The sequence below is a fragment of the Parambassis ranga genome, chromosome 4, assembly GCF_900634625.1.
Source record: "Parambassis ranga chromosome 4, fParRan2.1, whole genome shotgun sequence".
Taxonomy (NCBI): domain Eukaryota; kingdom Metazoa; phylum Chordata; class Actinopteri; family Ambassidae; genus Parambassis; species Parambassis ranga.
In genome coordinates, this window is record NC_041025.1 from 17,590,417 (window position 1) to 17,604,677 (window position 14,261).

Genomic DNA, 14,261 nt, shown 5'->3' on the forward strand with positions numbered 1-14,261 from the left:
AGTTAAAGTTTGGAAAGCTTAGAGAGATACTCCTACTCGTCACAGTTCATTGCTCAGATCTGTTTGTGCTTCGCAAATCCTCCGATAGAGGAGGCATCTATCACTGTAGTGCTCAGTGCGTGGGGGCCCCTGCAATCTCTCCTGCCATTTTAAACACATGTCTTCTCAAAGTGCCATGTACTCAAAGAATGAAGCTGTTAATCTGTGACCCACTCACAGCCCGCCATGCTCTCTCCATCCCATGGCTCAGACTGCCTGAAAGCAAGGACACATCTAACAGGAGACAGGGTTACGGACGTGCCTTTGGAACTTGTAATTATGCTATTATGAATAGACGCACACATAAAAAAAAATTGCAGGGACTGGACACTTGCACTGGAGCCTTTTTTGCTGCCATAAAGAACCTGTTAGGTGTTAAGCATGACAGTTATTCCTGTTCTTTAGATGAGTCTTAAATCTCCTTTAATGCACAGGCACCTGTAATCGTAAGTCATTTTACACTTTGTAGACGGCTGGGTGGAAGATTGCATTACACCTTTACTTTCTCGGGTCGAGGGTTAAGTACGGGGAAGGAAGTGTCCTCCACCAACCCACTAAGTGACCACTAACCAGAGCAATGCAGTGCCTGAAATGTATCCTCAAGCCTCAGCCATTAAATAAAGTTACAATTTACTTTTAGAAACTGAAATGACTCAAAAGTGAGATGACTGGGAGAATCAACAGGAAAAAATAAATTATTTTGTTTTGTGAGATTTCTTTTTTCTTCTGGAGGTTTTTTTTTTGCCTGAAGGGAGTGTGGAGCTTTAGGCTACGACTTAAGCAATGAGACTACAAAGGGCTGTCCACATAAAACTGTCCTACTCATTAAGGTACTTCCTCCAGTAAGCAGAGGTGACAATTTTATGGTCCCAGCACTTCAACAATCACAGACGCAAACTGTTTTAATTATTTCTTATTTTATTTTCTTGGGAAACGATAGACTAAATGAATATAGATAAGACAGCCTGGCCCTTCTTGCTTTAGATTCTAACCAAACTAATTTGAAGTTGTTTCAGATAAACAACTTACATCATCCATTTGTCTGTTGTTAAAGATTTTTAACAGGGGCAATCTGTTGTCAGCTCTTTAATACTGTCTTGCATAACTAATATGTTGAATGTTGGAATGGAAACAGCTTAAAGAATAATAAACAAAGATAATAAACTTTGGATGTTTGAATGGAAAAACCTAATTTACACATTTCTTACATTTCTGAGATAAAATTTATTTTTTTTTCCCCAAGCTTCTGAATATTTTTATTCTTTCCCAACACAGTGGGAATATTTATGATTAAAAAAGATCAGGAAAAAGAAACGTAACTGGGGAGCACACAAACAATTTAAAATTAACAAAAAAAAACTTTCTATACGTTATTTTATTATAAATGAAGCAAGCCATGCAAACTACTCAGAATGCATAATGAATTTTATACATCATATGTCAAATGAATTAGCATGTCTAACTCAGCGAGAGGGACAGGGGAGCCTCTGCTAATTGGCAGCGAAGCTTCATGCATAATTATGGGCCAAGCGTCTTTGCTGTCGCACTGTGGCAGTAGCCGAATAACGAGGAGAAAAGAGAGAGAGAGAGCGAGAGAGAGAGGGACAGAAAGAGAGAGAGAGAGAGAGAGAGAGAGAGAGAGAGAGAGAAAGGAAAGAAAAACAAAGGCCATGGAAGCTGGCCGGGAAGGGTGGGTGGTGTGGGGAGGAGGGACACTGTTCTTCACAGCAGCTCATCAGGGCAGCGACAAACCCACGACTGTCCATCAACAGCCACACACACACACGCAACACACACACACAGGCAAGAGCAGCACTTACAGGAGTGCTGCTTTACACTAACAGGAAAAAAAGAAAAGTCTTTGTGCTCTTTTTCCAGTTTGTTGTTTGTTAAACTGTTAAATACATTCATTAAAAATTGATATATTTTCTACTTTTTTCTCAGTAGAAGAAGCCTGCCCACTGACACTGTTACTGAAGTGCTCCTTCTTTGTCATTGCAAGTAATTACATCTGTAAAAACATTGTGTCAACATAGAATTACATGAGAATTAAATGATAATAGCCTTTGTTTAAGAGAAATTATGCAAAGAAAATGCAATTTTCCTGGGTTTGCTGTCCTCATTTACTTACGCTGTGATTGGGAAAAAAAATCCACCTATGAAATATCAAAAAAATTGCAAAACTTTTGGATAATTATAGGCACATCACTAACATATTTGTGTGGGCAGATAAGAATATAAATTTGTTATTCTGGCATAGTGCAGCTCAGTGTGAAGTGTGAGAATGAATGAAAATGATGTCTCAAAAATCTGTGTTCACTTCTAAGATGTGGCAAATTAATTTCTTTTTTCATCAAACTTGCAGACATTTAAAAAGTGATCCATAGTTAATTTGAAAAGGGGCAGAACAAACCGAAATCTTATTTTGAAGTAAAGACAGTGGTGTTTGAACAATTATTTTTTACACATATTCCCTTGATTTGAAATCAAAACATAAAATGTGAAAGGCTGCATTGGAATTTATGAATCGCAGCATACCTATTAGCACATTCATTTGTATTTGTTAATTTATGGAAATTGATTCTTTTAAAAAATGCAATGTTACCCAGTGTTATAGACCTTGTTTAATAGCACAACATGATTTAGAATAAAGAACACAAAATATACATTTCAATAAATATTTCAAAGAAAAAGTAAAACAAGACTGAGGGAATGTGTGTGTTACCTGAGCAGACATATGCAGACCCGGCAGCCTTGGGTGAGTCGACAGAAACCAAACCTCTGTTTGCTGTCGATGTCCGTCAGCACAAAGGTGAAATTCTGCCCCACCTGATTCTGGGAGATCCTGAGAGAGGACAAGAGGCGCACATTCTGTACACACTCACAAATAACTACAACACTTTGTATTAAATAATAACAGTAATAAGTTTTGGGCTTTACATAGAATCCAGTAAATGTCTGAAATCACGCATACTAAAAAAATAACATGATAAAATATAACACAGCCATTCTGGTTTAGAAACTCTCCTTCTCACACAAAACCTCACTATGAGCTAAATCTCGGTCAAGGTCCAAATCTGATGTCACATATTTCAAGTATGACTGCAACAAAAACTGTAAAAAGCTTTTCCAACCCCAAGGTAAATTCCAGCGAAGCTCAGTACATGCTTGTGCCACTAGATGGCAGCAGCTCAGCTTAGGTAAAAAAACCTCCCCTCCCACACATTTCTATCTCTCTCTCACCCTCTGTGAGTGTGTGTGTCTTTACAATAGGAATTTTAACATGTCACTTTTCAGGCTGTAAATAAGAGTCCAGTAATTTTCGCAGACTGCAGGCCTGACTGGATTTAAACTATGTATGGAGACACACTTCCTCAGTTTTGTCGGCGTCTTCAAAACATTTGCACTAACTTGTCACTGATAACCTCAACAGCCTTATCATCAACTTGTTGTCATCATGAAACCATTTATATTTTTGGGCATAATTTGTCACAACTGTGTTACAGCTACGGTGTGCACAAAATGTTATGGTTACAAACCAGAAAGGCCACTTGCAGTAACATCCATGTGGACATACAATAAGACTAAGAAAACCTTTATTTGTCCCACAATGGTGAAATTGCCTTAACCATTATTATAGTTTAATATCACGTGAATTGGCATAATCGGCCATATCTAGGAGTGTTGGTAATTTATAGATCTGTATGAAGTAGAAAATATGCATATTGTGTCTCTTTAGATGGGAGATGGTGTATATGTTTTTATACAAACGAGGTGAAAGTGAGCTATGCTGCTTAAAACAAGGATGCAGAGGGGAAGAGGAATCGTACCTTTCCACGTCAAAAGGAAAGCAGAACTTTGGTATTGTCTGAAGGACCTCCTGAGAAACCAGAACAGAGAAAGATCTTTTTAGACACACAGAGACACACACACATCATAATTAAAGCAAATAATAACTGTGTGTTTCCATTTCAAAAATCTCCTGGGCTCTTCCGCCAAGTGGGAACTATCAACTGGCTGAACAAAAGGAGGATTAATGCTAAATGCTACAGATAGCAATCTGACATAGTCTTCACATCCCAAACACTGCAGCCTAAATGCACTTAATCCAAATGAATGGGCAATATAAACCACTTCATTTGGCAGAACAGTGGAAAGGTTTCCCTTTTTTTTCTGAGGACGGGGAGGGATCCTCGATCCACAGCTTGAATAATTAGCAGTTAATAAGTTCATCGATTATCAGGTGCCAAAGGGAGATGAAAGGATGAAGGAAGAGAGAGAAAGAAGGAGAGAAAGAGTCAAAGAGAGAGAGAGAAACACACACACCAAGGCTATGGTGGCAGATTGTAGTGACAATGGGCTAAGCAGCTCTGTGAGGTGGGGGGGGGTGTACAAGCCTTCAGGGCTTTACCTCCCAACACCTCCCTTGTGGGTTGGAGGAGTGTTGGGAGGGTGAGGGTCTGCATGCTCTTGAAGCGAGGTACCAGAGGAGGGGAAGGGGGGGCACCTTTCTACCAGCGGCATATGGATTTAGACAGGGAGCAAGAACAGAGTGGAGCACCATATGGGTGAGCCACTCCAGACCAGCCACACAGCCACAGAGCACCGGGTCCCCGCTCTGTCTGTCGCTCTGTCTCCTCATCTCTCTGGCTACTAACCTGGCCCAGAATAGACTCCAGGCGCCAGGTCTTTTTTGCCGTCTGTCATTCGGCTACCTCTGTCTCTCAGTTCTGGCCAGGCTTTGCCAAGCTCACAGACTAATCCTGGGGACTGGGTGGCTCTCTGCTTAGCTCTGGCCTTTCTTGCCATCTTTCTCTTTCGTTTACTTGCCAAGCTCGGCCACTGAGCCCAAGGTCTACGTCTTCTTTCTGATTGGACGCATACGAGCTGTGAGTGATGCTGCTGCTCCACTATTTCTCTCTCTCTCTCTCTCTCTTCCTGCCACCCCCCCAGAGACTGACCCGGACGACAGGCCGGGCGTCTTCTGCTGTGGATGTCTAAGACCTCACCATGGGGAGCAGTCACTGATTCCCCCACGCCCCTCCTTATCAAAACTTAAATCTGCCACCCCAACACAACACTAACACCACAGACATGCAAGCAACAGCAACAATGAGCTATGACAGAAGGGGTGTGTGTGTGTGTGTGTGTGTGTGTGTGTGTCTCACATGTATTTGTGCATTTGATGCATGTGTAGCGTCTGCCTGCTTCAAGGACTTCGTTCATTTAATCTGAGGGTGGTTAAGCCTGTGCATTTGTGTGTAAGTTTGTGTGGGTGGGTGGGTGGTTGGTTGAGTTTGACTGGGATATATGTTTGTATGTGTGCATGAGCCCACATATGGAGCATAAAGGGAGGGGCTGGAGGCAAGGCAGGGTGGGTGGGAAGTGGTTGTTTTTACTTATCAGGATCTGTGATGAAATTGAGAACTCAACAAAGACGGAGGGCTTGGTGGCAAAGGAGGTCTCTGTCTCTGTTGTGGGAGTGTGTATGCATGTGTGTGCGGGTGTGCAACTGTATCTTGGCATGTGCGGCTGTAAAACTGTCACACATATCAGAGCTGCCATCGCTGTATGCGTTTGCTACTATTATTAACCACTATGAACGCACACCAATATGTTCCAGAGAGCCCTCCCTGCGCACTGCATATGGCACACAAACCCAAACAGACACACACATGCAAGCACACACTCCCTGCAAATAAAAACATTTGCCTTGCCAGAATTGTCACAGCCCCGCCCACATCAGGTGTCTGTGTTGGAGTGACAGTGGAGGGGTTGCAGAGACTCTGATCTGATACAGGACCAGCAGAAGATATATATATATATATTTGATACACTTATATGTATATAGAACATGTGAAATAAAATAGCAGACTCTATCTATCTATCTATCTATCTATCTATCTATCTATCTATCTATCTATCTATCTATCTATCTATCTATCTATCTATCTATCTATCTATCTATCTACATAGATAGAACATGTCTGCTGTATATATATATATATATATATACACACATATAAAGCTTGCAACTTACCCTCCATTATTGATGAATCAGTTATTTATTCATCAATATTTATAATATTATTTTCTCAACTGGTCAATACAGTATTTAATTTTCAGGTGGTCTCTTTAAGTTCAATGTATAAAGATCTTTAGTTTCTAAAGACATAGTAAATAAATTATTAATCTCAATTCAGTTCAAACTAATTTATTCAGTCCACTCACACAGCTTTAACATAGAGACTAGTCTTTCAACTAATAAATGTTTTGTATATGCTAACATCTTGTAAAGAGTATGATATTTGGCATGACTCACAACATTACATGCACAATTTAACCAAGTCATGCAAGAAAATTTCTCACTATTGTTAAGATCCCTTAAATTTTAAAGAACTACATGTGCAGTATGTACCAAGAGCCAACATCGAATGCCAAAGCGCCAAAAATTACAATATCCCACACAGCCACTTGAGGCTGGCTCTAAAACCACATCATCCTTATAGGCTCCTATGTTAATGGCCAACTTTATAGAACACATTTACACCTTTGCTTTAATACATAATTTAATACATACATTTTTTGGTCTCTCATCACCCCATTGATGACAATGGAAGAGGGGGTGATGTTTTCTAACTCACCTGTTTTAATTATATAGGCTTAAAGTTATGCCTATTTAAGGGGGCTGTGAGTGACAGGTGGTTGCTGTCTCAGATTACAAGCTGCTCAAAGTGTAATGTTGTGATAATGTAGATCCTAACTCTACTGTGTGTGGTAACCATGGTGAAGTGGTTTCAGCCTCCATCTTAATGTGTTCGAATAGAATGGAATTTGTATTTGATGTTTTTAATTTAAAAAGCAAATTATGAATAGAATCACAATGATTTCAACATCAGGGGTTAATCTTGAGTCTACTCTTTTATCTTAAAAAAAGTAATTCCAGTAGGAAAAGGCTAGATAACACTAGCATCAACAATATTTATACTGAACCCATTGGTGCTGCTGTTCCAATGTCGCTTTCTGTTTTAACCAAAGAAACAGAGTGCTTGTGTGTGGTTTTTAACTCACAATCCTCCTTTTCCTCATCAGTTAGTCTGTTTCTGATAGCCTACATCATACCTGTATTGCTGGTAATTTATAGGCATCTGCAGCTCTCTTCCCATGACTGACTCCTATACCGTAGGGATATTTAAACACAAATGACACAAAGGGGTGTTTTTCCACACTTTCTTACTGTAACACACACACTCCCCCTACTTGCCATTTTCCCAAGACAAAAGAAAAAGAGGCAGCTAATATATTTGCAGCTTTGAGAGGAGGTGGGGGGACGAGAAAGAAATCTACTGCTAGGCTGGGCTTGGCAGACGCTGGTATGTGTGTGTGTGTGTGTGTGCTGTTTATCGTGAGTGGAGACAGGGGTATCACTCAGTGAGACAGAACGCTCTGGGTTCCCCCAGCGGACGATCCTGCTATCACTGCACCACAACACTACAACAGCACGCAGCAGTACTGTGCAGCTTTGCACTGTACCCCCACAGAATAGCACAATACAGTAGGGAAGAACAGCAAACTTTGCAGCACAGGGCGACACTCCAGCTTTTCTACTCTTAAAAATAGGCTTAAACTTCACTTTTATTTCTTCTCTATCTTAACTCCTTTAGAAGTAATTCTGGTATAGCATATACAACGATGCACTGCTGAGGGGATTTGACATTCCATTCTGTATGGGCTTGACGGTCTAACACACACTTGAAGCTCTTCTCTCGGCCGCCCTACATCGCCATAAAGGGGAAACCTGCTTTCGAGATCACAGGCAGGAGGATCTTAACCAGTTAAAATAAAAAGCGTCCTTCATACAGCGATTAAACACTAAACTCAGCATCAGGCATGGTGTTTCATTTTGGGTGTGAACTTCATGAGCAATATTCACTTTCCCATATGTTTGCAAATACAGGGAGGCAAAAGAGTGTTGTGGTGAAATGTGGGAAGGAATGAGGATGGAGAGAGAAAAAAAGAAAAGAAAAGAAAAGAGCAGTAGAGAAAAAACTGAGGCAGCCAGGGAGCCAGAAAAAAAAACTGAATGTCACAGAGATGGAGAAAGATGGACACAACAGCATAAGGAGGGACGGAATGAGAAGCAGCTCAGTTCATGCCCTTCTCCCTATGCTGCGAGGACTTCTCCCTGGGGGGACTCAAGACTTTAAGCCCCTGCCCTGCTTTATATTCCCCTGGCTACTGAGGCCAGATCAATGTTGCCAGCTACCCAGTGTAACTCAGCCTTGTTCAGTGCAGCCTGGCCCCTGGAGCCCTCCAGACAGGGTGTGTAGCTTTAGGAGGAATGGAGACTGGTGGCAGGCAAATTTGTAAATGTAACACTGGTATGCCCATATTAGAAGCAGACTTTAAAAAGGACCGAATCTGTGTTTTTTGCCCATTACTGCAATTCAGATATACTTTTCATTACTGTCAGCTGTTTTTAAAGCATGTTTTAGATTTCTGAATGTGTTCTTTAGTGTATAATCCATCACAGTGAACATCGTGTCTGCTTTTATTTTAATTTATTATTTCCTGGCAATGCAATTGTAAGTGCAGGCTGATTCGGAAAGTCTGCACTTTATTACCACAGAAAAATAACATAACTCAAAATAATGCAGACAAGATGTTTGCTGTGATGGATTAATGACCTAACTGAAGTTAGGGCTTTGCAAGAGCAAACTCATGGAAATTAACAGAAATCAATTAAAGATGGGAAGTTAGTAAAACCTATTCAAACAGCCAAAACAGCTGTGCACATCTGTCCATCTCTGTGGCAATAAAATGTAAGAGTGCATCACAAATAAACAAACAGCCCTGGATTACTGTGGTACTTTAATTACATGACAAATACATACTTTAATTACAACTTAAAGCAAAAGATACTCCCTCTGAATCTTTAAGCTATTACGACTTTGTCCACTGAGGAAGACTATATAATGTGCTTGAAAGTGCTTAAGAAATACTACACCTTGGTGAAGGTGTAGGTCAAATATTGTTATTTGAGTTGCTGCAGTGTTTTGAAGTCAGTCATTGAGATTTCTGCCTTTTCTCCAATATAATGGAACTTAAATAGAACTTGGCTTGTGGTCCTGAAAGCTAAAAAATAGATCTCAAAAACAATGACCAGTGAATGAAAGGAAGTACTTTCTACCGGCACCCAAAATTGTGCACAAACTGGTTTGTTGTGGAATGAAAGAATAAAAACCACAATTTAATATCCATTTATGTTGTTTTGTGCTTTTTTTGTGATGAGTTGTGGTCAGTCCCTTCTTGGTTTAAGCCAATCTCCCAAACAATTAGAACTTAGGCCTAAACATAACTACTTATGATGTAGTTGTGGCTTGTTGCAGGACTGTAGACAAGGGCATCTCTATAGGCTCTGTGTGGGTTGAATTCCCACAAATGTTCACACAGTGACCCATGATCTTTGAAAGCAGTTTCCTGTTCACAACCTCTTTCAATATCATGATCCATTCGGCAGTTGACTTCATCAGTACCTCTTAGGTCAATTTATCTCAACTATGCATGTATTGTATGCTACAATCAAAGTCTGCAGTGTTGGTATGCTTTAAGACTTTGAGTTAAAAGTTGAGAGAGACCAGCTCCTGACTGAATGTTTAATAACTGCACGAAAACCAGCTTGTGCAAGGCCATCTCATGTGTCAAACACACAGTATCAGACTACAGTGGTTTGCAGCAGGCGAAGACTGGTTATCCAGCCAGCCCTCAACTGCATAATGACACAGTCAGCAGGGCTACTAACACATCAGTGCTGGAAACCACCATGTCTAAACTCACCCTTCCTTCACCTCTTCCTCCAGCACGCTCCTGTGCCCTCTTCATCACCTCCTCTCTTCCTTCTCCACTCTCTTGTTCCCTCCATCCCCCATTCTCCATCCTCTTTCACCTCCCTCCTACACCCCCTGTCGTCATCTTAGATTCCCCCCTTCCTGCACACCCCACCTTTTCCTCACCCTTACCAACACCCCTCGTCCCCTCTCACGCCCCCCTTTTCCCAATTAGTCTGTCTGTGTGCAGCTACCCAGCCGATCTCTGCCCATCCTGCCGGTGCTGGTTCGCTCACCCAGCCCCTCTGGCGAACATGACAAAGAGAGATCCTCAGTATTCAAACAGACACACTGCTTTCAAATGCCGAATGGCAGGGTCGACCTGGGTGCAGCTTTAAGCAAAATATTCAAATTCTCAGCCTTTCTTTTTTAAGAATTTGCATGGATATGCATTCATTTGCAATGTGTAAAGGCACAAGGACAGCTGAGCCTTGGTTTTATACAGGGAGAGGAAAAAATAAATAATGCAGAGTAAAAATGTATGATGGTATGAAACCTTGATTAGGTAGACTGCTGCATTAAAACTCTAAGCTGAGTTTTAAATTGATAAAAACACAAAGTTATGAACAAACGACTCAAGACAGCAAGCAACTGTTCAAGTGATGACTAGCACAGCAAAAATGGGGGGAGTCTGTGATCTGATGTACTGTAAACAACAGACTTCCCAAACTATTTCCTGTTTCTTCTTCCTCAATGATCTCTAAACTGCACCAGATACCAAAAGGTTACTATACTAAAAAAGACAGAAAGAAAAACGCACATGTATTGAGAGAGAAGACAGGCCCATGCAATAAGCTGATAGACCGCTTAACGTATAAAAACATGGAAATGGTTATATTATGTTATTAAGCAACAAATTTGTTTATCTGTTTGGCCTCCCACTTTCTGCAGTCAAATATATCGTAAAATCAATGATTTAAACAATAAATATGGAAAGGGGACAAGAGATTAATCTGCTGTCATGTTATACACTTCAGCATATTAATTCAATGCCTTACAAGTGTCATACAATCTATACAAGTAACTTCTTCCAATAATGTTCCCCAAGTCACTGCATCCTATTGAATAATACCATTATTCACAATAACTACTGATATGCTGGTCTCATACGGTACATTAAAGACAGTTTGATCACTAAAAAGGCACTCGTGCCATTGTGAAACATACATTGTTTAGATTTTTTAAATTGGAGTAGAGCTGTAATTACAATTCTACATGATAGTTCTATGGAGTTGAAATAGGTCTCCAACAGAGTACCTGGATTCAGTCCTTATGTCCTCCTGAACACCTTTAGATGAGAAGAAGTTAATCAAATGGAACTAAGTATTGAAAAATCATATGCTTGACAGTTGTGTACATTTAACACATAATACAAAGGTGAAGCTTAAACCCTGTCTTATTATTTCCAGGGGAGAAATAAAAGAATTTAAGTGTGTATTTATATGAGCCCACTGCTGAATTTCACAAGAAGCTCAACAGAAGAAGAAGTGAAAGCGCCATTTGAAACACCCAATCTGATGCAAAGGCAGGCAGAAACTTAAAGATGCGTAGTAATAGAGAAACACAACAAAGGAAAAGACAAAAATGAGTGAGAGAGACACGGACAGTGACAGACAGAAACAGGGGAGATGCCAGAGAAGCCAGATTTAGAGATGGAATAAAAAAAACTACAGAACAGTGAGAAGAGAAGCACAAGAACAATGGGCAGAGGCAGAGCCTCCTCTGGCCGCTGCAGACCTCAGACCCTGCAGAGATTCCTTTCATTAGGCATTAATAGTATGCTGCCGGCTTGCCATTCTGACCTGCGCTCTGTGCCAGTAATAAGAACGGCCTTCAGAGCCGGACCAAAGCAACAGAGCTGCTTGAGAGGGGGAAGGTGGGATGGGGGGATTGGAGAGAGGTGGAGGGGCACATGAGCCTATGAGGTGCACTTTCAAATTGACACGGGGGCGTTACATTTTCACATTCTTGCTCACTCAGCCCTGGCTGATTGGAGAGGGAGATGGGGGAAGAGGGAGTTTTGTCTTTCTGGATTTTTTTTTTTAATTCCCTCTCCAAGTGTCTGTTCCCGGTGACCACTCTGGTGCAGAGTGTCTCTTGTGAAGGTGGTTATTTTGATTAACAATAGCACTGTGTTATCAGAGCCATTCTTCAGGAGGTGTTGAAGGTGACAGATTGATCTTCTGGCCTTTTCAAGCACTTGCCAACACCTGACAGGTACAGTGCATGTGTTCTTGTATTCTTACTGTAAGTGTATATGCCACCTCTGTGGCAAGAAAAAAACCCTGACTCTAATCTGAACTCCAGGACCCCTGGGGACATCACAAAGCCTAAACCTAGGACAAAATGAAGGTCTGAGCTTAGGCCTCCTGTGAAGTACACAACAGTGCATGTTTCCGCTGGCTTCATCACCTTATATTCACCTCTTGACTGAAAACATCACGGGGAAATTAGCAGCCCAGAAGTCATTGCATTCACAAGCAGTTTTGTCCTCTCTGACTTTAACAAGGCAAGGTTTCTTTACTTCTTATTTCGTTCTCTTTAGGCTATAACACATATGTAAGATGAATTCAGTAATATGTTAATAAGAGGGATAATGTCCCCTCTACCTCCCTCTGTCCAGACCCAAATTGTTCCCTGTCTATTAGCTGTTAATGAGTCACCTCCAATTTAACAACATTCCACTTGGGTAGAATACATGCCATCCATTGTATTGCGCTCATTTATTTTCTGCTTATTCCTCAAAGGATGTATTTATGTTATGGGGTGAAGGGGTATATTGCTTGGAGAATAAGTATGTGGCGTCAACAATAACAGTGCACATTATTCCAGTGCTAATACCCTGTCCTGCTGATGTCCTTTCTACATATCACAGATGGACTCAGACAGGGGAGAGCGGCAGTATTATGCCTCTGCTGAGATCTTCCACTGAATATATTACCATGTGATAGGGGGAGATGTCTCACTCCCTAACACACACGCACGCACACACACACACACACACACACTTGTAGTGTTGGGCCAAGAGAGCTGCATATGCCCCAAACATACAAGCATGGGTTTCATTAATGAAGTGCCAGGAGGAGAGGGAGAGGGATATAGAGAGATAGTGTGTGTGTGTGTGTGTGTGTGTGCGTGTGTGTGTGTACCAAGCAGCCGGGGGGGATTTCCTTCTTTAAGCTTTCAACTCCCACTGGGCTTAGCTCGACTGTATGAACCCTGATGTGGGCCTGCCTCTAACACATGGCGTCATACACACTTATATGCATACACACAGACAAACTCACACACACACACAAAGAATGTATACACTGAAGCTCAGCAGGGGAGCAGTAGTGCAACGCTGGCTCCTAAACATTTGGCTGTGGACGTCTCATTGACAGATGTACAAGGAATCTAGCAGAGAGGGTCAGGTCATCGCCGCGTCCTCCTCTTCCTCCTTCCCATCACACCCCTTCCCTCCATACTTCCCTCTCTTAACACAACACCCTGTTTGTTTGTCATCTCGGCTATCTCTGGCTCTGACTGGTGGCTGCTGGTGGTGCCTTGTATGGGGTAGCTTGGGGAAAATGCATGCCAATTAAGCCACAATGTTATATGTGTGATAGCTCTGTTGGCAACAGGAGTATGTGGTTAGGCTAAGTCTGGCATCTAACACCATAAATATGAGCTTCCTGTTGGAGAGGAACCACCTGTTTCTAAATGTACAACACACTATCTTCATCTGAACTGGGGAGCTTGTCTGTATTCTCAAATATGATATATATTTTTGGACCATGTTTTCAGGAGAATTACAAGAGGCCAGTTTGTATGCAAAACTGAACAATGAGCTTAAATGGATAGAGAATGCAAGATTTCATTATGAAACAAAAAACAAGGTAAAACAATGTCTCATCACATCCTTTACAGTCTCCCTGTTCTCTTTTTTATAAAATCTCTGTTCCCTTCCTGTGGTCAACTGTACAAAGACTGCTCAGAAACACTACACTTTCCATACAACCCTCTCTTTTTAAAGGTAGGGTAGGAGATTTTGAAAACTCAGTGAGTCAGCCAGATTTTGAAAGTAAACACATTCCCCTTTCTCTCGGCGTTCACCCCGAAGTCACAGACTGGTTGGGAGGCGTGGCTTCGGGGTGAACTCTGAAGCCGTACCTCTGGTGCGCAGGGGCGCCTCGTAGGATTGGCAGATGTTTTTAGCGTTTTACAGCTTCCACAGATGATTAATATTCTTTGTTTTAAAGCGAAACTGCCAAACTAATTGGTTGCTATCGGATTGTAAAGAGAAGTTACACTAATTTAACAAAAAGTGCATCAGAATGAAATCTCCTACCCTAC

The 14,261-nt window shown here is 41.4% G+C and overlaps 1 protein-coding gene across 3 annotated transcripts in view; it reads right to left on the reverse strand.

Annotated features, from left to right (window-relative positions):
* The window catches only part of dennd1b (DENN/MADD domain containing 1B), a 95,986-nt gene that overhangs the window by 55,172 nt on the left and 26,553 nt on the right, over positions 1-14,261 (reverse strand). For all 3 annotated transcript variants that reach the window (XM_028403579.1, XM_028403580.1, XM_028403581.1), the window contains exons 4-5: positions 3,870-3,919; positions 2,765-2,884 (exon numbers count right to left, since the gene is read on the reverse strand). In XM_028403579.1, coding sequence (XP_028259380.1) covers positions 2,765-2,884; positions 3,870-3,919 — 170 coding nt within the window. The remainder of the gene's footprint in view (positions 1-2,764; positions 2,885-3,869; positions 3,920-14,261) is intronic.